The 24,348-nt window shown below is 35.6% G+C and overlaps 2 protein-coding genes, 1 long non-coding RNA gene and 4 other non-coding genes across 8 annotated transcripts; all 7 read left to right on the top strand.

Moving 5' to 3' along the window:
* Positions 1 to 4,980: 4,980 nt before the first annotated feature.
* LOC122088633 (mitogen-activated protein kinase kinase 6) lies at positions 4,981 to 13,156 on the top strand. Of its 2 annotated transcripts, XM_042657947.1 has the most exons (8): positions 4,982 to 5,264; positions 5,488 to 5,572; positions 6,389 to 6,523; positions 7,554 to 7,778; positions 7,900 to 8,082; positions 8,240 to 8,463; positions 12,747 to 12,792; positions 12,881 to 13,156. In XM_042657947.1, exons 1-8 carry the CDS (start codon positions 5,191 to 5,193, stop codon positions 12,974 to 12,976), a joined length of 1,068 nt encoding a protein of 355 aa, XP_042513881.1. In that variant the 5' UTR covers positions 4,982 to 5,190; the 3' UTR covers positions 12,977 to 13,156. The 2 variants fall into 2 exon arrangements, with proteins under 2 accessions (XP_042513888.1, XP_042513881.1); XM_042657954.1 differs by lacking the exon at positions 6,389 to 6,523 and having other exon boundaries at positions 4,981 to 5,264.
* An 857-nt stretch (positions 13,157 to 14,013) lies between these two features.
* Positions 14,014 to 15,952, top strand: LOC122091967. Its single transcript, XR_006144071.1, has 2 exons — positions 14,014 to 14,309; positions 14,417 to 15,952. It is a non-coding gene; the product is annotated as an uncharacterized LOC122091967 (long non-coding RNA).
* On the top strand, positions 14,410 to 14,556 carry LOC122072496. The gene has a single exon (XR_006138509.1). It is a non-coding gene; the product is annotated as a small nucleolar RNA snoR135 (small nucleolar RNA).
* Positions 14,830 to 14,906, top strand: LOC122072482. Its single transcript, XR_006138496.1, has one exon. It is a non-coding gene; the product is annotated as a small nucleolar RNA R12 (small nucleolar RNA).
* Positions 15,029 to 15,114, top strand: LOC122072404. Its single transcript, XR_006138421.1, has one exon. It is a non-coding gene; the product is annotated as a small nucleolar RNA SNORD24 (small nucleolar RNA).
* On the top strand, positions 15,636 to 15,712 carry LOC122072483. Its single transcript, XR_006138497.1, has one exon. It is a non-coding gene; the product is annotated as a small nucleolar RNA R12 (small nucleolar RNA).
* Positions 15,953 to 21,453: 5,501 nt separating the features above from the next.
* On the top strand, positions 21,454 to 22,877 carry LOC122071984. The gene is made up of 2 exons (XM_042636483.1): positions 21,454 to 22,394; positions 22,480 to 22,877. The coding sequence occupies exons 1-2, from the start codon at positions 22,093 to 22,095 to the stop codon at positions 22,784 to 22,786; spliced, it is 609 nt and encodes a 202-aa protein (XP_042492417.1). The 5' UTR covers positions 21,454 to 22,092; the 3' UTR covers positions 22,787 to 22,877.
* Positions 22,878 to 24,348: the final 1,471 nt, after the last annotated feature.

The following is a 24,348-nucleotide window of genomic DNA, read 5'->3' as shown; positions in this document are numbered from 1 at the left end:
ATTCTTAACTGGCAGCTCTGGTTAGCTAAAACTGGTCAGTGCTTTACAACCATCCATTGGTGTGGAGTTCGTTTAACTACCTGAAAAATATGGTTTAGCAGGAAAATTGGTATTATATTTTTGTCTATGGTGTTATCCCTCTTGATATTGTTGCCTTGGAGCTTGTCTCACTCCACAACTCAGTTAAGGAGTAAGATATTCTTGGAGACCTTCTGTTGGAGAAAGTTTGGAGTATTTGTGGGGGGAGGATAGGATTTCACAAATGTGCATAAAGGCGTTTCCAAAATTTGGAAACCATGGTAGTTGGGGAAGCTTGGTGGTCTTCTATGCTGGGCATCTTCAGGAGTGACACTAGATATTCTATCGTTAAAAATTGGAGAATGATAATTCATTCTAGGCCATTGAGGTCTGGATCGTTGAGGGTTAGGACTCCTCCCCTCTGGTAGCTTCAAGATAGCTTGAAGTTGAATTTGGCATTTGTTCATTAGGAAACCCATTGACAAGGGATTGGGTGTGTCATTAGAAATTGTAGAGCAGTGGTGACTGTTTCTCCTCTCCAATTGGTGTGATTGTTTGTTTTTCTGCCCCAATTGGTGTGACCAATACTGTTGAATCTGAATTGTTTGCAACTATCATGGGTTTGGAACTTGCCAAGACATTAATAGCAGATCCTTTCATTTTGAAGGGAATTCCTAGGTTATTTGTAGATGGATTTTTTCTGAATTACGTGGTCCTTGATGCATGCGATCCCTAATCAGACAAGCTAGATCTTTACCAGACCCAATGATTTTCTCAATCAACAGGTTACAATAACTACCACTCCTAGCATGAACGAATTAGCCAATGCAGGTGCAAGAAGGATGATCATACTGTGTGGACTTTCCTCCTATGTCCCTTTTTGGTTGTGTGGAGCCTTTTTAATTGTGTTTTCCCCTCTGGTTGGTGTTTTGTTGTTATCTTTTCTTTGTCTTGCCTTCTGCTGCCCTGTTCTTCTAGTAAATTCATTGCTCATACTCATATTCATTTTGTCTATGTTCATTTTTTATTCATTTCCGATTCTGAAACTCCACCCACAATCAGCTGGGACCTGTTTTCTCAAAAAACATGTTTCATATTGTTATATGTGGTTTACGAAATTCTGGTTCTAGGATTTGGCTTTTTTATATTTTGACATTATCAAAAAGGACAGAGTTAGCATATTCCACTAACTGCATAAGATGATATGTGGTTTGACTGGGAAAAAATATTGATGAAAGGAAGATGATGAACTTCTTTCGGTCAGAAAGACTAACAGCTGATTTATGCCGATGTTTTACCCTCCCTTCATTTTAGTCGAATCCTTGTATACTTTGGCCAAAGGTCTGCCTAGATTAATTGTGATAGATATTTTATCGATTTAGTTCTGTTGTTATTCAGTATGTGCTGGCAAGTTTGGTTTAAACCCATATTCTTTGGTTAGGAGCTCTCTCTCTCTCAGCTGTTGATGAAATGAAACACTTAAATTTGTTTGATAACGTTAGCCCTCTGTATGTATATCTTGTACGTTTTTGTGGAAAACATCCCCCAATCAAATTTAAATCATTCTTTTGCAGAATATATTTTATTTTCTCAAAATTAAACCATTCTTAGAGTGGAACGCTAAAACTCACTTTGTTTACTGATGAACAGCTTCAATTTCGACCTACTTCATCACAGTTGATAAAACTATTTTGGCTTGTGCACGGAGAAATGCACAATATCAAAAATCAGTTTAACAGGCCGGATTTCACGCCTATGAGAGCTCCAACTTGGATTGTATGAGACATATCTGTATAAGTACAACATTAGCTTTTCTGCTTTGTCCTTTTGGCATCCTTTCCCCCTCCCCACCCCCCATTTTAACTTATCTTTTTGTAATAAAGCACAAAATGTGTTTTTTGCAAGTATAACACTTCCGAAGCTGCCATTCGGACTTCTCGCATATCCCTTGGAGTTGTTTGGGCTTTCAATACAGTCACCATATCTCTCTCTCTCTCTCTCTCTCCCTCCCCCTCCCCCTCCCCCTCCAAAATACACACACAGGCATATATATATATATATATATATACAGTGCATCTTCAGTGCAAGCTGAATTCTTGTATGTGGCGCCCAACCAGCAAAAATTATTTACCTTGATGGTATGCAGCCAACTCACCCAGAAAATAATTTTAGGCACTGGGATCCTCTGTTTTGGGTGGTAAGTTTGATCGATGATGTTACTATACCCATTTTTCTTCACCTCAACTTGATATTGCAGCAGCTTCAATCTGTATCAGCGGCTTTTTCATGTTGAGGGGAAGGCTTCATGCATTACTTAGGAAAATCAATTTTCATTGGCCTGCTTATTTTGAATTTTCAGATCAGAGTGACTTATTCCAAAACATGCCATATTTTTATTTAATGGCTTGTGTGATGAAAAAATTCATAGACAGAAAAAAAAAAGTAGGGCAACTTAAGAGGTGATGCTGTTGATATATTGAAGCACTTGCAAGGAAGGAGGGAAGGATTTGAAAATGAAATCCTTTAAAAGAAAAGAAAAAGAAAAACTTTTGTAATCTTGAATCTATAGCTATTTTAAACTCTCATTAAATATGATAATCTTACTTTTCAAATAAGAACTTTATTTTCCTTCTTAAATCCAAGAAATTTGGTTGCAAAATTTCTTAAAATTTAATACCAAATTTCTTAAAATTTAACAAGTCTGTGTTTGGTAACGTTCCAGAAAAACGTTTCTGGAGTTTTTTCATTCTATGGGAACGAAAAAATTAAACAAAGCGTTTGGTGCATTTATGGTGGATTTTTTTTTTTTTTTTTAAACAAAAGTGAAAAAAAGAAAGAAAGAAAGAAAAAAACTAGAAACAAGAATTGATGAAACGACAAAAGGTATTTCCGTCGTTCCAGTTTCGTTCTAAGAAATAAAAAAAAGGGTATTTTGACATGGAAACTGAAATTTTCACTTTTCACACGAAAGGTCGTTACCAAACGAAGCCTAATTATATTTAGAATGTCTCAAGAGTTGGTTATAGGATCATGTTAGGTAATGAGTCACTCTGGTTAAGGGTTTTCCAATCTACAGCTAAACTCTACTTTTCGTTTGAAATCTTAAATTCTTTGAGTTGCAGAGACTTTTGACCTTGGGTTCACTGCTTCAGCAACTCATATGTCAAGACAGAAAGATCAACAATTTCAGGATATTCTGCATTCTCGTAATGAGAAAATTTAATCAGACATCCATTTCTCAACAGACTTGATTGATCATAGACAAAGGGTTATGTTTCAAATTTTTTGAACAGAAGGGAATTCCCACTTAACCAAATGAAATAAAAATAAATCGCAAAAACAAATATAATAATCCTTTTGTCAACCTTGGTTAAAGTATGAGAGGCTACCAAAGACTGGATGATATAATGCAAAGAAGGAGAAGAAAATAATTTAAATCTAAGACCTAAACGAAATTTGTTTGTTGGGATACACTAATAAGAGAGTTTTTTCGTCTCCCAAGATGGAGATAGAATCTCTTCATCCACCATATGTAACCCTAAGATTGGACTTTGGGCATGTGACTTTCATCATCAACTCTCATCCCTACAAAGATGTCTATAGGCTTGGTTTCAGTTTTTTTAGTTGGTTTTGATTTGACACTAATAATTTTCATAACCCCAATCTATTGTATTTGGTTCCCTTTTCGGTTTTCTATATCCAATTTCATCCGATTTGTTTATGGTTTTAGTAATTCTGTTCAAATTAGATATAATTCTTTGTATTTTGTTCGTTTCATTTTGGTTCTTACTCGTTTCAAATACGGTTTAAGTGGGATGATTTGTTGTAACAAATATAACTAGAAAAAAAATTACAACCTTATGAACATACAATCTCAGAATATCTAAGTGTGGATCTACAAAGCTGCAAAAGATGCATAACTATATGGAAAAAAAAAATAAAAAAATACAACCTTGTAAAGATACAATCCCACAATATCAAAGTGTAGAACTGCAAAGTTGCAAAAGACGCAGAATTATAAAGTTGCAAAAGATAAGGAGAGTCATAAAAGAAGACCAAGGTGGAAGAGATGAAGTGAAAAGTGGTTTAGATTTGGTTTGGTTTCAATTTATAGTCTCACTTCATTCTATATAGTTCGATTAAATTGATATTTGTTTGATTTTAAATAGTTGGTTTTTTATTTCAATTCTAAAGTGACATCTTTCGCCCCTAGTTATGCGAACTTGAAAACATCCTTTCCCAACCCAATCCAATCCAATCCAATATAGACACGATGGGTGCTAACGGACACCTAGTAATACGGAAGCAACATGTCAAAAGACGCCCATCCCTCGACTCCATTTCCCCATATGTTTAGGCTACATTTGGTCGTCATTCAGTTTCAAAAACGACGTTTTGTGTCAAAAACATAATTTTCAAATTTTCGGGTCAAAATGCTGTTTTAAAAAAAATGATATTTGGTGAATTTGTTTCAGGAACGATTACCCTAGTTGTTCTTTTTTTTTTTGTTTATATTTGGTACAAAACTAAAATGATGGAACAATTTCATCATTTTGCTTTTCTAGTGTTTTTTTCTTTTTCATTAAAAAAAAATTGAAAAATGCCAAGTACACCAAGGGCTTTATTCCATTTTTTTTTGTTCCTGTTGAACGAAAAAAAGTCAAAAACTTTTTTCTGGATGATTACCAAACACAACCTTAGATAATATGTAACACTCTTGAGTAGGGTTCTTTCTCCCGTTGTTACTACTAATGTATGAAAAATAGGAAGTAATTTTTTTTTGGAAACGGTCTCTCAATAAAAGTAACGGCGTCGGCGAGGGTCTTTATCTTTAAAAAACTGAAATTTGAGGGGGGTGTTCTAAATATAATTCCATAAATTGCAGTGGGTTAAAGAGGATTATTTAATACAGTAACGGTCAAGAAACCCATTAATAAGCGGAAAAGAAGGGAAATATCAATCAAAAGCTACTGTTTTACTTTTCGCGGCCTTCTCTCATTTGAATGTGTTAGGGCAAAGTTCACTCTCTGTGACCATCTTCATTGTCTACTTCTTCATAAAGAAGATCGCATCTTTCATTAATACCATCTCTCTCTCACTGTGTCTCCGGCTCTCCGCCATTAAAATTCTAGACTCTGGAAAACCAGAAAACCGCTAGGAAGGAAAGAGATCATGAAGAGCAAGAAGCCACTGAAGCAGCTCAAGCTCTCGGTTCCTGCTCAAGAAACCCCTATTACTAACTTCCTGTGAGTAACTGGGTCGATTCTTTTCTCCCTTGTTTTATAAAGATCTGGGCGACTTTCTTTTCTCTTTCATTTTTTCCGATCGTTTTCTTATCCAACTGAATCCATTTCTTATTGCTTCATTCATTTTATAATTTAACAAAAGTATCTGTTAAAGAACTTATAGAATGCATCTTGATGCTCGTTTACAGATTTACTATGACAATTAGGATCTTTTAATTTTCAGGACAGCGAGCGGCACATTTCAGGATGGTGATCTGCTATTGAATCAGAAAGGGTTGCGGCTGATTTCTGAAGACAAGGAAAGCCGTGTATGTATATTCTAGTTTGTCCTTAACCAACTTTGTCGAGTTTTTCTGTCTTTTTTTGGATGTGCTGTCTTATTGAATTTATCATGGATAGCATTTTCAAGTATTGCCCCTAATTATTTTCGGGCAATTTCATGATTAAATGGGATTGTCCATAGACAAAGGGTGAATCTGTGTTGTCTCCCCTTTGTACTTCTGGTAGGAAGTAATATAATTGACTAGGTAGCACAACTGGAGTGAATATGCGCTAAACATACCGAGGAGGACTAAAGAGGATGAGTACCCATGGGGGGAATATTTGATCAGGAAATTAAAGTTCCATTCTCCACCACATTTCTACATTTTAATTCACCTGAAACTTGGAAGCATGAGCTCGAGTTGAAGAGAACTAGCTGAAGAAGGTTACATGAAAGCATTACTGTTCTTTGTGGAAAACACACATAGCTAAATGTTAAACACAGGGATGTGTAATATGTTCTGCATTTAATTATCAAATAGTGAACACATCCTTGCTAGAAGCCGTGTGTTGTCAAGGTTAGGTAGTGTTTGTCTTTTCAGTTTTGAACTTCACGCTCTAGACTCTCAGTTTTACTGGCATCGCTTGCTCAATAATAGGGGAAAAAATTGGGACAATTATATTACTCCAGCAGACATTGTTTTCTTTTTATCTGATGAAAATTCCCACAGGCATATGCTATTAGTAAAAAGAAGTGCGATGCTTTGATATGAAGTAACTCCCCCAAGTTGCTTTATTTGTTTTCTGTTTTCCTGTGTATGTCTAGTTTTCTTACAAGATTGCTTTACCTTTCTCATTATCAGCCCTCGGATGCGAAAGAGCTCGATTTCCAATTCTCATTGGAAGACCTTGAGACCATCAAAGTTATTGGAAAGGGTAGTGGTGGTGTCGTTCAACTTGTTCGTCACAAATGGGTTGGAACGTTATTTGCGTTAAAGGTCATTATGCTGGAGACACCTTCTTTCCCCCCTCCCTCCCTGGAAGTTACCTGATTATTTCTATTGATGTATCTATTCGGATTGTAATTTGCCTTTCTGGTTTACAGGGTGCTAAAATTTCTTGAAAATTGGCAATGCTATTTTATTATAAATCACATTGGCCTTTTCCTAGTCATGAAATTGGCAGTAGGATGCAAACTTTGAGTATGAATTGTATGACTCATGACATATGTACTGATTCTTCGAAATCATTTTTGCAATTTGCATATCAGTTATGCATGATATATACGTACTTCACTTTCTTATTTTTGTCCTTCAGGAATAGTGAAGGTTTATAAAAATATCCTTTGATTGCTACTGATGACTCTTTACGGGCTGACCATTATGGTCAAGAAGTCAGTGCCCCTTTTTCCTCTGTTGCACATGATACAGAAAAATACACTTAGTTTAACTAGAATGTCTAGTGGATAGGCTCTGAGAATGTCTTGTTTCCCTTAAAACTAAGACTTGTTTTGTTAAGTTAGAAGATTTAGTATCTTCACCAAACTTCAGATAAGAGTGGAAGGAAATTTATTCCTGAATCCAACCCCATAAGCAAGAACAATGCTTGGACAATGATGTTGATGGAGAATATTGCCATCAAATTCAGATAAATGACTATTCAGGATTTAGGGAGTGGTAAATAGCAAAAAATATGACATCAATTGACAAAAATGTTGGTGGATTTGTTCTTGTGGTGTTACAATATGGTTCCTACTCCATAATTTCCCTCAGGCTGGACATTATAAGTGGTTCCCATCTCAACATTTTCTTGACAGAAAACAATATCTCCGCTGAATCTTGGAAGTGTACTTGACATAGATATGAATGGGCCAGGCTTACCAACTAGCATACCTTAAAGATATGAATGGTCCAGGATTGACAACTTATATTTTCCTATTTATTTGGGAAAAGGTTTAGTTGTGTTGACTCAAGTTGGCAGTGCACTTCAGCAACATTCATGAAGTTGATGGAGTGATTTATTTTGCAGGTCATCCAGATGAATATTCAAGAGGATGTCCGAAAACAAATAGTGCAGGAGCTAAAAATAAATCAAGCATCACAGTGTTCACATGTTGTTGTTTGTTACCACTCTTTCTACCACAATGGGGTAATTTCTCTTGTGCTAGAATACATGGATAGGGGGTCACTGGCAGATGTTATCAAGCAAGTCAAAACAATTCTTGAGCCGTATCTTGCAGTAGTTTGTAAGCAGGTTAGCATATGTCTTCATTCTAGATTTCAAATGTTTTGCCAAGTGACTGAGGACCCAAGCTCCTGCAACAGTGAGAACAAGGTTTCTCTTTTGTCTAACATATTTAATGTTTTTATTCCAGGTTTTACTAGGTCTTGTTTACTTGCACCATGAAAGACATGTAATTCATAGGGACATAAAGCCATCAAACTTACTGGTTAATCGGAAAGGGCAAGTAAAGATAACAGATTTTGGAGTGAGTGCAATGCTTGCCAGCTCGATGGGTCAGCGGGATACTTTTGTTGGCACTTATAACTACATGTCGGTATGTTGATTCATAATCCTTAAGGTTTCACACTAAAATATTGAAGTGGTTGGCATGATTTCCTGTTCCCATGTCAAAATTATTATTCATGGGAGCATATGTTGCACATGGTCATGATTAACTTTGATATAAAGGCTTTGCATTTTCTGTTTTTCAGCCCGAGCGTATTAGTGGAAGTACTTATGATTATAGTAGTGATATTTGGAGTTTGGGCATCGTAGTCCTTGAATGTGCTATAGGGCGTTTTCCCTATATACAATCTGAAGAGCAACAAAGTTGGCCGAGCTTTTATGAGCTTCTTGAGGCCATTGTGGACAAACCACCACCTTCTGCCCCTCCAGATCAGTTCTCCCCAGAGTTCTGTGCATTTATATCATCCTGGTATGGATCCATTTTCATATTTGGTAATAAGGCATAGCTATCTTGTCAATTATTAATCTCCACGTGGTCTGCAAACCGAATTCCTTCTCAATCATGTTAGAATTTACCTTTAATTTCTTACGGCATTTCTATGTTTTGTCCAGTAATCCTTGTAAATCAATATGTGTGTAATAAATTGTGGTCTTGTAGTATAAATCTTTGGAAACCTCAATCAAGCTGTTTATGATATAGAAACTTTAATAAGATGTGTAGCTTGGTGGTTGATCTGTACCTTTAGAATAAGCTTCGGGACTAAGATAACAGGATCTCAACACTCAAAAGTGATTAGATTTAAGTGAATTTCAGGTAAATAAATGATAGAACAACTGAATAAAACAAAACTTACTTGATATTTGCATGTACATAATAGAGGTAATAAAATAGAAGAAGAAAGATATGACTCGAAGAGTTCCAACCCAAGCCTAGGCTAGTATCTCACCGACCCCCCAGTCTCCCACTACAACTTTGTTTCTCACAGAAGACAGAAGAATTTGTATAAACTCAATTCCATTCAAATTCTTAATTTTTTTTATGAAGAGGATTAGAAGCAGCTCCTTTTATAAAGAGGATTAGAGAGTTCTAGACTCATTGATACTTTCTTCTAGACTTAATGGCCTTTACATTTGCAAGCATTACCATTGGGACTCTTTCCAAGATAGTTGATAACCTTACATTTTCAAGGTCTTTCAAAATTAACAATGAAACTAACCTATTGAGATCCCAATAAGCTATTGATATCCCCAAGATTTCACAGCTTTAGAGATCTAAATGCAACTAACTAGTTAAATTCATATTGATCACTTATCCCTCATATTCTCTACCTCTTCACCTAAAAGCTCGAACTAGTAAGGAAGGAAGGAAGGAATTGTATTCATCAACATGACCCTGCACGTGCAAGCCATTTTGGTCCTTACACGTGACACATATGTGTGCCCACACTTGACACCTAGGGAAAAGAAGTAGGTGAAAACTCCCTTTGGCCCTTCCCAAGAGTTGAACACTAGCACTCCCTGTATAATACCATGTTTGCTACCGCTTCACCTAAAAGCTCGAACCAGTAAGGAAGGGAGGCAAAAATTGTATACATCAACACCTCATATATGGGCTTTCAAAATAGGTCAATTATGATAGGAAATATAAAAATACCGAGCCCATTGCCCATATAACCCATTAGGCTGTTTATTTAACCCATTAGACTTGGATTTGGGATTGTCCCGGCGTGAATACTTATGCTAGAACCTCTCTTGATCTACATCAGCTCTCACTGGCTTGAAAAAAACTCGACCTCGAGTTTTGTAGAGATGATGTAACAACATGGGAATAGTAGCTTAGACAAGTCCCAAACAAAAACTCTGGTGATGTAGGGACTATAGGAATAGTCTTTGACCGTAGGAGATTTGTCTTCAATGTATTCGGGTAGAATGACGAACTCGATGTGTGCAACGTTGCGATAATCATCAAGAGTTAAGGATGTAGCTAAGTGGTCTCCCGTAACAACATCGTTGACTTCTTCACCCTTTACTTCAGCTTCCATTATAGTATGACTACGAAACCTCCTCCTCAGGAAAAAGTCCATCATAGAACTCCCAGATTGGCGTCAACAATTGCCATGATAGCATTCTTTGGGCTATGGGGGTAGAACTTAGCAGAATGCCCATATTTGGCTTCTAACTTATACTTGATAGCAGTCATACAGTTTGATAACTTTGTGATCATGTCAGTGATCTGGTTGAAAATATTTGTTGGGTCAAAATTCCTTGAATTATGTTTAGCTATAGCTCGGATACCAAAGAATGGAGATCAGTATAACTTTATAATAAGCTTCAGAACTAGTCCAAGATAGCAGGATCAACACCCAAGAGTGATTAGATTTAAGTGAACTTCAAATTTGAATAAGAGATGACACAACAAGGGATATCTTCAACTAACCTTTAAATAAATTATTGAACAACTGAACAACTTCAAAACTTACTTGATATTTGCATGGACAGAATAGAGAAAATAAGATAGAAGAAGAAAGATATGACTTGAAGCGTCCCACCCCAAGCCTAGGCTAGTATCTCACCAACCACCCTAACATCTCTCCAGGAGCAGAATCTCACTGCAGCTCTGTTTCTCACAGAAGAATTTTATAAACTCAATTTATTTCAAATTCTTAACTTTTTTTTTCTTTCAAAATGCTTACAAGCAGCTCCTTTAATAGAGAGGATTAGAGAGTTCTAGACTCATTGAGACTTTCAACTAGATCTGATCCAAGTCATAATCTCTTTTGGATTGGATTCCTCAATTTGTTAATAGAGGGTTGAGCTCCAGGAATCGAAGAATTAAAGATCAATGTAAAAAAAGTTTTACACTAGCGCACCAGAACTTACTAAAGAAGCAATGAGTGCGGTCTAGTCTGACTGAGTGAGACCTGACAACTAGGCGCGCCCTCTAGGTCCCTATTACCGTACTGTGAGATCAATCTGAAGCTAGACAAGAGACTGAGGTTCAAGAGTAGGGTTGGGTCTTGCCCTTAAGATTCAGATAAGAAAATGGTTCAAAATCTTTATGCATGCACCTTTGTACAAGTGCTCTGTACAAGTTCCGGCCAGGATGATTGGGGAAAATCAAATTAATTTGAATCCTTCACATCATAGTAGTTACCTAAACCAGTAGTGTCCTTGAACGGATCCCACGTTAGCCCAGACATTGTTGGTCTCTAACTAGCAAAGTAAATGCTTGAGCTTGAGAAGCTTCTGGGTCAGTGGGCCCATCAAACTTGCTGGGATAAGCGTATTGAACTAGACTAAACGACAAGCAATGAAACCAAAGACATGGGAATAAATATGAATTTCAAAATTCAAAATATGAAGAAAGATTTGCTTAAAGTCTATAGCACGCAAGACACAAGAGACCAAGTGGAGCTTAAAGTACCCTTTCTCCATCCAAAGGTGTTTGAGGTTCAACGAAATTTGAGTTCCAAATTATGACAATGGCTTCCGCTTGCACGAAACTTGACTGGAACACCAGATCATTCTAGTCTCTATCCTTATTCCCTCCCTCTTTAAGAGGGGGGGGGGGTTTGATGGTTGTTGCCAAGACGGTTTCTTTAATAGCCTTTACATTTCCAAGGACTTACATTGCGACTCTCTCCAAGATAGTTAATGAACCTCATATTTTCAAGGTCTTTCACAACTAAAGAATGAAATGAATGTATTAAGATCCCCAAGAACCTATTATCTCCAATAGTTCACAACTTTAATGGTCTCGATGCAACTAAGTAGTTTAATTCCTACATATGAGCTTTCAAATTGGCCCATTACAATAGAAAACATAAAAAATACTAAGCCCATGGTCCATGTAACCGACTATTTATTAAAACCATTAGACTTGGAATCAGGCTTGTTCTGGCATGAATACTTGGGTTGGAACCTCTCTTGATCTACATCACTTTACTTATTCCCCCAATCAACCTCTGTTTTTTAATGTAGGTTCTTATTCTATATCCTGCCTTTCCTTTTTGCTCTTAGGAGTCACATGGTTTGTTTTCTCTGTTTGGAGATGTGGAATGTGGATGAAGATCATTGATAACTTCTCAGTAACTTTATAAGGATCCACTTACGTGTTTAAGAAGGGGTTTCAGAATATACAATATTTCTGTTGCAAGTTCCAGTGAAGTTTATTGTACTAATCTTGTAAGGGCAAAACACTGTGTGTTTGAGATCTAGATTTCTTGCTTATCTTCTGTTAGCAGGTGGACTGAAATTAGGAGTTTAAAACAACAAATAAAGAAGCCAGGGAAGAATCATCTACTTATATGGCTTTCTTACTTCAACAAAGAATATATCGTGGTTCCTTTCCATTGTTTTCAAAATTTTTGGTCTAATGGGGATAGGAATGGGATCATGATGTGTCAGAGACCATATAGTTTACTTTTGTATAAGAACAGTGCAGTACTTTACACTGCTGCAACATATAAATTCAAGTAATCTATACTAGAGCTATGAGCATTAATGCTGCTCTTTCCTTCGCGAAGTAATGGAGTCTTAAGCAGCTCTGGCTCTCGTGAAAATCTTCACAGTTTTACCAAAAAAAAAGTGAAAATCTTCACAGGGGGGTGGTGTAACATTCTGGCGTAGAAATGCATCAATAAAGCCATATTCAACTGATAGAATAGATTTGAAGTACAATGGCCATACTTCTCTAACAGTATTTAGTAGCATTTATTCAGAACTCAGTACTGTTATTGGATGTGTTTGCAGCATACAAAAGGACCCTCGAGATAGAAAGTCATCTTTGGACCTTCTGGTTAGCCCCATTGCTTTCTTATTATTGGTATTCACTTTATTCAAGTTAAAATTGCTTAACTTCTTAGTCTATCTCTGTCTGTTTACAGAATCATCCATTCATCAAAAAGTTTGAGGACAAGGACATTGATCTTGGAATTCTGGTGGGCAGCTTAGAACCTCCTGTAAACTTCCCAAGATTTTGAGTGTAAATTTTTTGGCTATATACAAATATCTGGTAGTTGTAGCTTACAATGCTGATGAGACATCTAGTTCAAACTTTATTCTACCTTGTGACTGGATTTTTTTCCCTTTTTAAATATAGAATAAATAGATATAAAATGGTGTCTTTGATTTAAATTTTCAATATACAAACAGTTCTTCCATATGGCTCTTATATTATGTGTGCCTATGTGTATGTGAGAGAGAGAGAGATTGCCTAGGTGTGTGATTGGCTTGTAAAGCTAATGATCCCTCATACAAGGTGGTTGTTTTGGGCCACCATTAGAGAGATCATATTTGGAAAGACAAGTGGCATCATTTTGAAAGAGGTGCTTCGAATCAGGTCAATGGATAAATAAGATTATCTCTCAGATCTGCAGATCTTACTTTTTCTCCCTACGGAACTTCAACCTTGAAGCTAATAGGGTTGAGAGTCAAAGGCCTGAGTCAACCAAACCTAGTCCAGCGGCTCCAGCCTAGGCCTGAACCTTTCCCCAGATGCTCGCTGAGCGCATTGGTGCGGGGGAGAGGATTTTTTTCTACGTTTTAATGCCAATTAGCATTAGGTATGGAACGAGCCTGATTGATTGGATCCTGAATTCCTGATTCCAGGCTTCCAGCTGATTCAATTCGTTGGATCCATGTACAAAAAAAAGCAGAAAGTATCGAATTGGGACCGATTAGAACTGATTTGGATCCTGGGTTTGTGTTTTATAGACCCTACTTATTAAAATGCATAACACGATCCTCTCATGTGTGCCAACCCTTTTTGCATATGTCACAGTTGCCTGCATCGTGACACACATTCAAATTCCTCCCTGCCATCCGATGTGCGGAAAAACCTGGATCACTCGAGATGATTCTCATAAACACCCTCAATCATCGGATGCACGCTGGGCACGCCGGAGAGGATCTGAGTCCAAATAAAATGGTCTAAAAAATAATTGTGTATTGATATTTTAAGGGGCAAAACTGTCCGATCAGAATCTGCATTTAAATTAAACCCTAGACATAAGCATAACTGTGTAAGCCGTATTTTTCGTTGGAAACTTGCGACTTTGCAAGCCGCACGGCGTTGATCGTAGAGATGAAGAGGAAAACGAAGGGTATTTTGGTAAATGAGAAAGGTCCGCAAAGCAAAATTGAAACCCTAATCCCTACCTTGTGATGTTTATAAGAAGCAAGATGAAGGAGATGGAGTCATTCTTGCAGGGGTTGGGTTTGGTCATCGTTTAAGCTTCCCCTTCTCCATATTCCTCTACTTGTACATCTTCTTCTGCCTTTGGATAGCAGAAGCAGTGGAAACTGGTTTCAGTGGTATTGATCATCTGTGATAAAGCCCAAGTACATTTCTTTTGCTTTCCCCATTTCAATTCGTGTTTTGTTCTCATATTTTTATTCTTTGGGTTGGTGATTATAAGCAGGGATTGTGTGTATCGGCGATGTGCAAGATCATGCACTTTTAGCCGGAAGAGTTCCCTGCGAAATCTAATTTCGGTAGAGGATGGGCAGTTGTGTACCATTCTTTTCTGTTGGTATTTCAACAATCATCATCTCCACATCATGCCTCTGTGTTTTTTTTTTCTTCTTGATCTTGGTATAGCCTAATATTGCAATTCTTTGTTGCAAGTTTAAAGAGGCAGCTAGGAATCTATCGTTAGGCAACATGAATCTCTTCCTTTAGCTCTGATGATCCTTTTTTCTTTCAAATTGAAGGTAAAAAAATAGGATTTTTCGGTGACAAGGTAGAGAAATCTTTCATATTTTTTTTCTCTTAATTTTTTTTTTTGTTTCTTTTCAATATTTCTGGGATTGGAAAGGATCGATTGTGTTAATGATGTTGAGTGATGAAATAAATCAGACGGATTCCCACTGATTATTCTGTGATTACACAACCAGCTACTTCTGACACATCATTCAATCTTTTCCTTTCCATTGCTCAGCAAAAACCAAAATTTTTCTACTCATAAAATTTTGAGTTTGATTTTGGGTATTGTGATGAAACTAGAGAACTGAAATTTGGGGATGTTGAGAAGGGCCGGTGACGAAGGATTAATATTTGCTACTCTTGATGGGGTGCCAACCTCACTGATGATTCTTATCCACCAAGATCTCTGAGGCTCTCTCTTTCCCCTTTCATTCTTTTTCCTATCGGTAATGCATTGCCGTTTACAGACAATGCATAGCCATTAGGGGTTTTCTAACTAGAGTGCCTAGATAGTGTAATGGGTAGCTAAGAATTTCTGCCATTATCGATTGTGAAAGACAGGTAAAGGTCTTAAAGAATACTTAAATCATTGTCCAAGCTTTCTTCCACTAATGGGAGATTTTGAAACAGTTCATTGGTGAATTAGATTGATGGGACTGAAACTTATTATACTTATTTTGACATCATAACAAGTATAATGGAGTGGAGATTACATATTCTTTGTTGGGACTTGGGAGTTGGGTGCAGGTTCAACTGTTATTTTTTTATTGATCATCTTTGGGAAGAAGAGGACGAGAGCACAAAGTTAAATTTTGAAACTAAAAATCTGTTTTCCTCACCTGATTCTCACCATAGTTCAGAAGAGTTGGAGATTAATGATAGTCAGTGTGTTCTATCTTCTGTTTCTGGAGTGGAAAGGATTGATTCGGTTAATGATGTTGAATGATGAAATAAATCAGACGGATTCCCACTGATTATTCGGTGATTACACAACCAGCTACTTCTGACACATCATTCAACCTCTCCTTACCATAGCCCAACAAAGAACTTTTTTTTAAACTCTTTTTGAAGTTTTATTTTGGGATGGGGCTGAAATTAGCGAAATGAGATTGGGGATGTTGAGACTTGAGAAGAGCCTGTGTTAAGTGAATACTTCAGAACAAATGTGAAGTAGATTGAAATTGTAAAAAGGGCTCCATTTCTTGCTTTTCATTACTTTCCCAAGCTATAGAATTGCATGCAAATTGATTCATTCTCCTCGTGGCACAAATAGCATATTAGGGAAAACAGATTTTAGCAAACTCATAATGTTAGCAGAAAAAGAAAAAGAAAAGCATTAATGTAGCGTATTTTAAACATAGCCCAGTATGTTAAGTCTGTGTTTGGTATTCATTTAGAAAAATGTTTCTGAAGTTTTTCTGTTCTTGCAATAGGGTTACAAGATATTATTTATTTTTTTATTGTTATTATTATTTTAAAATATCGTTTTGATATAGAAATTGAAAATTTTGTTTTCGACGCGATATTTCGTTTTTAGAATCGAATGACTATTAAATGCAGCCTAAGTAGTAAGTTGGCAAAAAAACAACTATTTCATTCTTAGGCTTGAACCGGAAAGAGAGAAGGGAGCGTATTATAAACATCTTAGAAGAGGGGATGGTGTTAGGCCTGAGCCAAAAAGAGAGAGTAGGGACAGAATTATCATGGCCACGAGGTGGGTATTTGGGAATTGATGGAATTTCTGTCATCATGTAATCGGTTGTGTAAGCTATGGGGATCTGATAATGTAATCAGTTGTGAAACTATGGGATCTGGTACCTGTAATTAGCCGTGCATTGTAGTTAGAATGGAGCCAATTAATCCCTCATAGATTAAATGAGAGGATTGTGTGGATTAGGATTTTCAGATTTAAAAATTGTATGATCTTTATATGACTCCATATAAAATAACTCATCTATTCAGAGAAAAACCACTATGAATTTATCAACATTTCACCATGACTAATTCTCGGGGAGACTATCACACAATCCCTAATTCGTCCTAACCATCGAGACAACCCATGGATAGATTCAAATCCATAATTATATATTAATTAAGATAATCACTATGGTGATTAATCACAGAATCAAGGAAATTTCCTCCTTAATTCTGCACTAGTTGGAGAGTATCTAGCGCTTAGATTGGGTTTAAAAGCTGCTCTTCATACTGGTTGGCATCGTGTGGCCTTCCATTATGATTTCCAGGTTCGTACTAGCTGCTTATCTGTTGTTGGCTATTCACCTCTTGACAATATTGTTGAGGACATTCAGCTCCTATAGGCTTGTTCTGTTCGGACTGCTTATATATGCACGTAAAGTTGAGAACATTGTTGTCCACTCTATTTGTAGATTAAATGTTAATTACCTTAATTAGGGGTCTTTGGTGGGATTCTGCTCTTCTTCAATTCTTAATTGTCTAATTTTTGTCCAATTCTCTCTGTGCGTGTAACATTTGTATATTTTCAAAACTCAATGGTTATGGAAGGTTTTTTAGAGTTCAAACCCATTTCAACTTTTGAATACTATAAACTTCCACAATTGTTAGATTTTGAAATTATATAAGTGTCACGTGTGCAGAGACAATTGGACAAGAATTGAACGATATGAAAATTAGAGAGGAGGAGCTGGGTCCCTTTGAAAGCCCTTTTTTCCTGCATATCTTCCAAAGATTGTATGCCAGTTTTTTTTGGCCTTGGGAGTCTAATAAATTTTCCCCATTGAAAGGAGAGTGGGTGTGCAACGTGCACACACTAAAAAAGATAAATAGAGCTTATTTATATATATTTAGATTTAGCCATTCGCATGCTTGAAATGCCTAAGAAATAGGCCTCCTGGATTATATAGTATTTTCTTTGTTTCAAGGAGAGGATCTTATTTTGTTATGGTGTGGATGTGATTATATAGTTGATCTCATGCTCCATGAGGAGCATTCCATTTAGTTTTTCCATGAGGAGCATTTCATGATTCACATTGTATTTGTTTATTTCTTTCATTTTTTTTTTTTTCGTTGAATTAAGATTATCAAAATTGAGTAGAAACTGATTATATAATTAATAAAAACTTACCAAACTGATTATATGATGACATGGACAACTTATTCACAAAACTTAAACGCTAATGAAAATGAAATGACAAGAATTTGGATTGATGCCATCCAAGTGGAGTCTACTTTGTTATACTAAGATTTTGACCATTGAATTGGTTGAAAGGTCAATGTTTTTGTGAAAAGTGAAAAGCCATAGCGCATATGGGATATAATTTAGAGGCGAAAGTTTTCCTTCACCAATGGAATTAGACAAACTCTATCTTTTAAACAGCCCTTTATATTCAATGATTAAAATGATAGTTTACCAAAAATAAAAATAAAAATAAAATCCAATAATACCTTCAAACCTCATGTGCCTAAGACCAAGAGCCACCAAATATAACTTGGTGATGTGGACCCCATAGAATAAATTTATGGTTTCTTGTAAATGTAAAATAAAGGAAGAAAATTTCCTATCTGAGAGCGAGAAACTTGTGCCTGTATTCTTGTGTCTATCTCTCTCTTTCTCCCATAAAACAACTTCTCTACCTTCAATAGATAGAATCAAAAGAGAATGCTAATTAGATCTCACGAAGAGCTGTAGACAAAAGAGCCATATTCCTATAAAAGAATTGTTTCCCATAACTCAATGTAAACACTAAAGATTTAAAAATAATAATAATTTACTGTATCAATACCTGATTTAGGTCTGTAGTTTTTGGTGGAATTAGGAGACCAAATTAATTTCAAGAAGTGAAAATTTGGTAAAAATGCAGAGATGTGATGTGCAAGAGGAAAAAATCAGAGAAAGATTTTTTATTTTATTTATTTATTTATATTTATTTAGAACTTCGAAGCAGGAAAGGGTATCCAAATTAAGGACTAGCCTCATTGCCCCAAGGATCCAATCTTGAAAGGGATTGATTTAAACACCAGTACATGCTCTTTCTCCTTAAAAAAAAAATAAAAAAAAAAATAAAAATCTTAGGTGGCAAATACGTGGAAGAAAAAGATGTTTGGGAGAGGGAGAGGGAGAGGGAGAGGGAGAGAGGGCTGGAACATGGATAAGAACATTCAGATATAGTGGTGGAGGTTAAAACTTAAATAAAGACTTGTACCTTCGTCAACATCCTTATCCTCTGTTTTTGGGATGTAACCCTGTATGTCTATGGTATAAGGTTTTTGTTCCACATAAAGTGGATAGGGTATGTACCCTAGGCCCTGGAGGTGTCAAAAGCTTGTCCAGCCTGTAGGCCTTTCTTGAATTGCTCGGTCGAAATTTGAGATTGACATGATTGATTATTAAATGTGTTGGGCTTAAGCATTGACTGATTAATAATTGAGTGCATTTGATGCACGGTAATGACATGAAGGTCGCCTGATTTCTTGTAATTGTTCACAGTAAATTAACCTTGTGTTGCTCCATTTTGCCTGATCGTAGCATGTTTATGGTTTGTTTAAAGATCATTTATAAGCTGATTACCTTGAACCCAGTCATGAATTGGTAACTGATCAATTAAATAGAAACATATGTTTTTTTTTGGGTAAGAGAATAGGAACATCTATATTTTGGTCTACGAGGCTTGATTACTTAAATGGACAGAAATGGTATGGGATTGTAAATTGATGGGAACCGATAAGGCCCAACTAGAACCGACTAGGCTTAATCGGTTGACACCACATAAAGAAAAGAAACTAAAAGATAAATAAATTTGAAAAGAGATAAATACTTTTTTTTTTTGTAAAGAAAAGATATAAACACATAAACGTATAAAACAATCATTCTATCATCATCATTTTTGTTTTATTATGTTTTTTATTTTATTTTCTTGATATCGAAACTTAACCTCATATCTTATTTACCATTAAAAAAAAAAAAAAAACATTTTGGATGCATCTTTCCATTGTCATAGAATTTTTTAAAACTTTATTTTACCATGTAGTGTGTTCTATTTGAATTGAAACTTAACATGTGAGTAGGGTTTGGAATTTCTTATCCACAAATTTCAATCACGTTTGAATTGCCTCTTCACAAGAACTAAGGATATTTAGATTTTTCTATCTTCTATTTTTCTTCAATTCTTGATATCCATAGAAGGACCTGATTAATTAATCAATAAAAGATGGTTGAATCCAATCAATGGAATGGGTTTTTATTTTTAATGAACAAATTAAGAAATGATGTTGATGGTGTTGTTTCTTCCTACAAGCATCAAAAGTGGAAAGGGTCCACTATTCTACTCTAGTAAAAAAAAAAAAAAAGTAATATCTAGAAAAAAATAAAGGAGGTTTTTTACTATACTATGCACACACAATCACCTCGTGGAAAGGTGGTGTACACATGTAGTGATTTTCATTTTTCAGGTTTGGATATAAAAAAAATAAGTTTTAGATGCGTGCAATTGGGGCTTATCTTTGAACATAAACTATAAAATCAGGTAGATTCGAGGAGTTCCACATTAGCACAAAAAAAAAAAAAAAAATTCAATCATGCAGCATTTTATGTATACCATGTATCCTCTAATAAATAATCAGCATACAATTCTTTCTTATTTTATTTTTCTTTTCCACGTATCTAGGCTTTTGCCTAATTTGATTAGTCCCGCAAGCTCATACTAACCTCACAATAGTATGAATTGGGTCATATTGGGGCTGAATGAGAATCAATCAATTTTTATCGGAAGTAGTGAAGAGCATTAAACACTCAATGTGAATAACCCTAAAGAAATAAGAGGATTCAAACTCAACCATACATTTCTTGAGGCGAAGGTCCTTTGTCAATCCTGCTACCCCATGGGATTTAGGTTATCCCCCTAGATACATAAAATTCCATAAAATCCATAAATTATAGACATAATTATATAGATACTTTTATTTAAACCAGTTGGAATTGTTAACGAATGAACTGAAGCCCTATAAATTAGAATTAGAAAGAAGCATACAATTTCACATATATTTGATTTTTTTTTTTTTTTTTGAATATTTTTATTTAAAAATAGTATACATCTAAGTACAAGAGGTAAGAAGTTTCATTAATTTTCTGTTATTTTTTCGAATAAGAAAAAATGTAAGTGCAATCATGGCTGATTTCAAAATGATTTTCGGACTTATCAGTAGTGAGAAATGGCTAACCACGATTCCGATAGGCCGATTTTATTTCAATTTTTAAATCCATGCATGTTGTTACATAAAAAGTAGAGAAGATTAATTCAATAATCTAATAATTCTTAAGATTAGATGAATATCATTTTTTCTTTTTTTGGTAGGACTGAATATCCTTTTTGTTCTTCTACCAAAAAAAAAATAAAAATACATATATATATATATATATATATCTTTTTTGTTAATCAGTCGGATTATGGCTTATCTTAGTAATTAAGAGGTTAAGATCACACAATTAATGTGGTTTACATTTAGACACGTTGGCTTTATTGAAAGAAAATTTTCCATGTTGCCACTGTGGGAAGAATCTCTCAAGATGCTTCGAATCATCGGATGCTTATTGCACTAGTGTAATGATCTTAAAGGATTAAGATGCGAATCCTCATATCATATTAATGACGGAGTAAAAAATGCTATCATCCACATGTAACTTATCAAATAAAAAAAAAATGTTATCAATATTGATTGACATTGATATTAATATCTAACTGATACATGATCGATGATATGGCATGAAGAGAATGTAAAATGATCAAAAAATTCAAGATGATATTAATATACGAAAAAAATTGGATTCAAATCGATATGTATTGATATCAATATCAGTATCAGTATTGGTTTTCAAACTGTTCAATACCCAATCCGATACCGTGGGACTAAAACTATGGATGAGGGTGGTTGTTTTATTTTAGCTTTATTTTGGATGAGATGAGATTTGGCTCTAACGCGTGCCCTTAAAAAATGGGTAGTGGGGTTATTAAAAAAATAGATAAAATATGATGAGTAGGATCCATATGGATGCGTTCAAAAAACTTGACCTTATCCACTTTTGCTTTTACTGTAACTTTCAAATTCAATACAGCAAGAAATGCAAAAATTAAATTGTTGATAACCTCGAATCTCTCTCTTACTTCTCTCTAGATGATATGATACCAATCCCAATCCCAAAAAAAAAAACGCTTAAAAGTAGTCTTCATTCCCCATAAGCTTCATCATCATCGTTTATTATATATTTTGTTCCTTCTAGTCAAATCCATAACTTGTTCATCTTTATATATGATCTCCTAAGAAAACCCCTCTTCTCTCCTCTCTTCTCTTCTCTTCTCAGAATTCAATTTTGGTGTCATATGTTTTTTTTTTCCTGAAGGTGTTTGTTTGATTATCTCAATGGGTGAAGGTGGAAAGAGAAATTTCAGAGATTCATTCTCAAAACCAGTTGGTTCTGTTTCTAATGCTGTTGAAAATGAACCGTGGCTTGTCGTGGAGGTTGAAGATGAAGTTTTTGATTCTGGGTCTGCAATATCCTCATTGGAAGAAGAAGAAGAAGAAGGTTCAACAGCATCAACAACTACTTCAATTACATCTTCGTCTTCCTTGGACTTAACAGAGGATGCCTCCTCTTCACCATCACAGCTTTCTAATGGGCCATTATATGAATTATCAGATCTCATGGCTCAGCTTCCCATCAAGTAAGTAATTTGAAACATCAATTTCCTTTTGCCATTTTAAAAGTTGGGTTTGGCTTATTTTTTTTCCCATTTTATACATTTGCAGAAGAGGGCTTTCAAAGCATTATCAGGGGAAGTCCCAGTCTTTTACATCTCTAGCCAGTGTGAGTGGCTTGGAAGATCTTGCAAAAAGAGAGAGCCCTTGCAGAAAGAGAATGAAGCCATGTAAGAGTTATGGAGGTGGGTTGGAAACCAGGAAGACATGTAGTCCAAAGGCTGTCATATCAAAGAAAACTTCAAGGGGTTCTGCTCCTTCATTAGTTAAGCGAGGTAACTTCATGGGCAGTTCTAGGCCTCCAATTCCTGTACAAAGGAATCAATGTAACAGAAATCTTTCATTTATCTTTCTTTAAATGAAAATTAATTGTACATAACAAGCTGAAATTTTTAATTATGCTTCCAATTCATTTGACATTGTTAATATGAGAATTTATTTCATTTAAATCTCAGAAGCATCACCACAAACTAATTACTAATTCCTACCCCACTGGGTGCAAATTCCTTCCAATCAGTGACCATTTAAGCTATTGCAGTAGATAAAGCTAAAAAGCATCTTTAGTTTGCAGCATTGTTTTCTTTTTTTTGAAGGTTGCAAGCATTGTGATCCATTAAGGGGATGAATTTCCTTCAATGGAGTGATAATAGCCTTCATGGTTAAGCCAAGCAAATTCCTTGCAGTAAAAATTGGATCATCTCAATGAATTGAGTCACATTGTCTTTCATGAGAAGGTGTTGAGGGCTGATGTCATGCATTTTACAGTTTTTTTAGGGTTTAAATTGAGGTAGAGGCATGAGTAAGAGAGTTTGTAACTCTTTTCCTACTGCTAGTGAAATTGTTCTCATCGCGGAAACACTTGTCCGCTTTTTCCATCTGCATCACATGTAGGTTTCCCCCTCTACAAAGGGTTGGAGGAGATTGCCAAAAAAAAAAAAAAAGAAAAAAAAAAATCCTACATAACAATTTGTTAGATGGTGTTTTGGCTTCTTTTGACACAACCCTACCTGCGTTGAAATGAACATCAAAGCATCTCATTTTTGGTTTTGTTTTTGTTTTTGATGGAATCAAAGTTTCTTATTTCATGAATATGGAAGATGCACACAACCACAAACTAGTAGGATACTTAGCCAATTAACTCTTTATCTTCTCTTGTTGCATTAATGAGTTAAAGAGGCCAGTGATGCTCAGAATGCTACCATTACGAAGGAATTTCGATATCACACTTGCGACAATTGGAATTCCACCTCCTCCCCCCAACCTCAAAAAAAAAAAAACTTATTCATTTATGTGTGAGATAGATTAGTTGATGGAGCAAATACCCCATTTAATGGGGTTGATGATGCGTGCACGGATTTGTGCGAAGAGAGAAAATAGAAAGTGATAAATACAACATAGATTTGGGTTAATTTGGAGGTAGCCCACCTACAAATCTATCTCAAACATAAATTGATCAAATTAAGAGGTAATCAAACCTCTTCTCTTGGGAGAGAAAATAGGAAAACTTTGGAAACTTCAATCATATCTATTAATTTTATTTGAGCCTATTAAATAGGCTATTGAAATAGGTTATAACCGTAGCTCCACACTCCACTCCACCTTCCCCGTAATTTTAACTCCTATAACTTTTATTACCGACTTTCCATAACCATAGATGATAAGTTACATAACCACTAGGATTTCACTATGTATAAACACAATAAAGTTACACAATCATTTTGACACCACCGGTTGCCCATGTATGCATGTAACATTAGATACCACGGTTTTTTTTAACCTAATAAATTACATTAGTGCAAATTCAATCACTGAAGGGGGTGGGGTTGAAATTTCATCAAAATAGTTGGCCATGGCTTTCAATGTATCAAGGTGGTTGTGTGTGTGCCATGAGTGAAGCCAAGTACCCTAAACTATAAATGG

The sequence above is a fragment of the Macadamia integrifolia genome, chromosome 2, assembly GCF_013358625.1.
Source record: "Macadamia integrifolia cultivar HAES 741 chromosome 2, SCU_Mint_v3, whole genome shotgun sequence".
Lineage (NCBI taxonomy): Eukaryota > Viridiplantae > Streptophyta > Magnoliopsida > Proteales > Proteaceae > Macadamia > Macadamia integrifolia.
The sequence above is the reverse complement of the archived record's forward strand: the minus strand, read 5'-3'. Positions and strand labels throughout refer to the sequence as shown.